This window comes from Protobothrops mucrosquamatus, unplaced genomic scaffold (genome assembly GCF_001527695.2).
Source record: "Protobothrops mucrosquamatus isolate PMUCROS unplaced genomic scaffold, P.Mucros_1.0 scaffold899, whole genome shotgun sequence".
Lineage (NCBI taxonomy): Eukaryota > Metazoa > Chordata > Lepidosauria > Squamata > Viperidae > Protobothrops > Protobothrops mucrosquamatus.
The window spans coordinates 120,975-125,153 of NW_015387151.1; the positions used below are offsets into that span (position 1 = coordinate 120,975).

A 4,179-nucleotide genomic window follows, 5' to 3' on the forward strand; every position below is an offset into this window, starting at 1 on the left:
AGTTTCTTTGAAGCACTTAAACTTAAGTATTTGAATCTGATTGATTTCAAGACATGTTTCCTTCTCCTGATATATTATAATCCAGAGATATAGATATTTGAAAACAATACTCTGGAAAGTATATTATGTTGGACAACTTCATGGTTTTTTATATGTAAATAAAGAAGGGAAGTGGAGATCTCTCAAAGGTACCTTCTGAAAATGGAAATATTTCTTTTTCATTTATTTCTGCTGAGCTTTTAGAAAAAAGAAAAGAAACAGCTTTCTATTAATGGAATGGAATTTAAGTTTAAGTTTAAATTTAAGTTCAGAATTCTCTATACAATCATCTCTTTCTTTATAGAGTTTGGAGAAAATAAAAAACAATAGGAAACAGAAAAAAAAAGAAATAGAGGAAAGGGTGGAAAAGCAGGTAGAATACCACATTAAAGGTGGTACCATCTTGCTGAATTGGAAGTATGGCTCTGAACACCCCCAAACTACAAAGAAAACAATTTCAGTTCTCATAGAAAGTTATTTTTCTTCAAAGTTTATCCAATTCTTTTTAAAAAGTATTTTTATCAATGTAACCTCTATTATTTTTTTAATAGTAAATTGTTCTTCATATATATTTACCTGGTTTCATTCCACATTATAATTAAAATGTGTATGTAACTTCTTTTGTAATCGATATATTTAAATTTTCAAAATTATGTCAATTTAAAATCTTTTATTTCTCATTTTTACATACTGAAGTAAACAGTCCTTTTAATTGTAATATTATATAATAGTATATTTAATATAGTATACTATATAATGTAATCATTGTGCCATTCTGCATACATTTATCACATAGGAGGACACATTACATGATATTTATTAAAATTGTTGCACAAACTTAATTGTTTTCTTTACGTATATTCTGTGTAGTAATAATTTGTTTTGAGTCTGTAGCAATACACCTGATTTACTCAGGAGATATTCTATAATGTTATTCTATATACTATTCTATTAGTTATTCCATTTCTTCTCAGAGCCATGAATTACTTCTTGTTACAGTAAAATTCATATTTTTTTTTCAAATGTTCACTCAGCTTGATCAATTTGAGTTCTTCCTCTTTATAATTCTTTATAATTCATTCCAGGCTTTATATTTTAATGGTGAGGTAAAATATTTTCTTTCATTTACAGAGATACTTGATTCAACATTCAGTCTGAAAGCTTTTATTGAAAATATTTCATCATCAACCACCTATGACAGAATATACTTGCTGAACGAGATTCTCACTTTAGCAGAGGTAATTGTCTATATATAAAGGGTCATCTTAAATGCCCCCATTTTACCTAATATTAATGTAGGTATATACATTTTAATATTTTATGAGGAAATAAAATAAACATTCTAGTTTTAAAAAGTACCCAAGTTTCATTTGCTTATGCTATGAATATACTCCTATATATGCCAAATATAGATAGTGCAAAAATGGTAATTCTGATCAGCAAATAAAAACAAAATAATTTATATTAGTGGTGCAAATAGTACAGTATGAAACAAAGTTATTTTTATTTAAACTTAAAATAACTGAAACCTAGTAGCTTCAAACTTCATGCTTCATGCTGGTTTTCAAGTGAAACATAAAATAAGAGAGAAAAGTGTATATTTCTAAAAGGCTGTATGCACCTGGAAGCCATAGCATCTGTAATGTTAGATGTCTGAATAGGGAGTATTCTATACAGTAGAAGTATCAATTGTGTACATCCACCAGGAAAGTCCACCACCTCTGGTTTACTGATAATGCAACAACCATCCCATACGTAGAGCTATTTATTACCCCTCTCTCTTCCAATAATAGAAATGATTGATTGGATTGGATTTATATCCAGCCTTTTGTACAGAAGCTCATGGTGGCATATACAGTGCTCCATCTTTGCTTTAAATTTCAGTATCTTTCCAGCACTGTTGAAATCACAATCCAATAGACCCTTGCTTTTAAAAAAAAACAATTATTAATTTTTTTAAGCAAGGAACTATTCCAATGCCAAGTAGTTGTTATTTTAGAAAAATTCCCTAGTTGCAAAGTGTGGCCCAGTTTCCACTGGATGAAATTCTAATCATTTTATGAAATGTTATGGTTATTGGAGGCATGCATAGAAGTAATGATTATAAGACTTTTGAGACTTCTAAATACAGTATTTTTACTTTGTTCAAATGAGCTTTCCTTGCACACAGACAAATATGCATAACTACATGTAAACAAGCACATGGAGTGCCTGTGGACATTTTGGGTTGTGGGATGGATTCTAGTAAGTCGCTTCCTTCATTTATATAAAAAGGGATGAAGAAAACCTGATTCATAGACCTGGTGAGTGGGAGGGACACTGAATTATTTTCTGTCTTGGAGAAAGAAACAGTGAACCCAGTCTGGGTAATAATGTCCTCTGCAAACACTTAGCTAGACCCATCCTCAGAGCATTTTAGAGCAGGAATAGAATTATTTTAGGCTTCCTATTACTACAATTGAGCCCCAAATTTCTCTTGCTAAGTGAGACATTTGTTAAGTGAATTTTGCCCCATTTTACATTTCTTGCCAAAGTTGTTAAGTGAATTACTGCAGATGTTGCGTTAGTGACACGATTGTTAAGTGAATTTGGCTTCCTTGTCAGAAGGTCGCAAAAGGTGATCATATGATGCTGGGACACTGCAACTGTCATAAAGAGTCAGTTGCCAAGTGTTTGAATTTTGATCATATGACTATGGGGATGCTGCAACAGTCGTGTGAAAAACGGTCATAAGTCATTTTTTTTCAGTGCTGTTGTAACTTTGAACAGTTAGTAAATGAACTGTTGTAAATCAAGGACTATCTGTATCATGTTCTTCCAAACATTTAATGAACTCATTTTAAAAACCTTTATCTAGTCAAACTGAACAAAATAACTGTATTTCATTATTTTTATATGCAATTTTACTATATGGATGCAGAGACAAAACTCTTCTCAAGCAAATCTTAAAGTTGCTGTCTGTGAGGTTCTATCAGTGAATGCATCTTTGCAAAGTCTCCTTTTGGAAACTCTTGGAATAAACATCTATCAGCCATTCTGCTTCAACAATATGTCTCTTCTGGAGACATTTTTTCAAGAACTCAGAACTCATATTTCAAAAGTAAGTATCCACCCATCTCTCATTCCTTCTCTTCTTACTACATATAACTTTCTTAAACTGCTTAGAAAAGAGCTCCCTTCATCCATTTTCTTTTATCTAACAGCTTTTTCACTCTCTATTTGGTCACTCTGCATGTACAGCCTTGAAGCTGGTTATTTTGTAAAAGAAAAAAATATGAAAGAGTCATGGATGAAAGAGTGGCACTTATCTGTCTGAAAACAGGAACAGACACTTCTTTCAGTTCAAGAACAAAAGCAGACAATGAAAAATATTGGAAATAGTTGTTAAAATAGAAGCCTGCCCATATGAGGATAATAGATATGGGCAGTGCTTTTTTTGTAAGAAAAAAGGTGCCGGAACTCACATCTCGTTTATCTTTTATTAATATATATTTCTTAACATAAATTTAATTTATTGTATTTAAGGCAAATGTTCATAGTAAATTTTACACTAAAAATTAAAAAAGATTTTCAATTCACCAACGAATTTTTAAAATAAAGAAATTATTTACCTTTCGCATATAGTCAATCACTGTACACACACCCACATGTCAGTTGTGTAACAAAACATAACGGTCACCACCTGCAGTAAGCACTCAGAGCGCAACCACACAACCAATCATAAGCTGAGCAGTGCCACAAGCCAAGCAGCACCATCACAAGCAGCGCAGATGAAGTACTCATGGATCAGACTCGACACACAAGCAGCCTGCATGCACCGTTTTAATGATTTTGCCACTGACCTGCTACGCTCGACAGGGTGATTCAAGTCCACATGGACCAAACATTAAATTTTCAAGTTATTTTTAAAACTTGGAAAATGTGTCGAAAAAAGGTGCCAGAACTCCATTCCGGTGTGTTCTATGACAAAAAAAGCACTGGATATGGGTATTTAAATATTGATCTGCTCTGTTATTGAGAAAAAGGGGTGGGTAGGTATAGTCCACTATGTTAGTTAGCACATTACATAAACAAGGTAGTCTGAATTCCCCCCCCCCCCCTATGATTAGCTTACCTGAAATTCAGTTGATTTAGATCATC

General features: G+C 32.4%; 1 protein-coding gene across 1 annotated transcript in view; it reads left to right on the top strand.

Annotated features, from left to right (window-relative positions):
* Positions 1–4,179, top strand: part of ABCA12 (ATP binding cassette subfamily A member 12) — a 226,544-nt gene that overhangs the window by 46,093 nt on the left and 176,272 nt on the right. Inside the window, 2 exon segments of the mRNA XM_029284752.1 lie at positions 1,171–1,277; positions 2,960–3,139. Coding sequence (XP_029140585.1) covers positions 1,171–1,277; positions 2,960–3,139 — 287 coding nt within the window.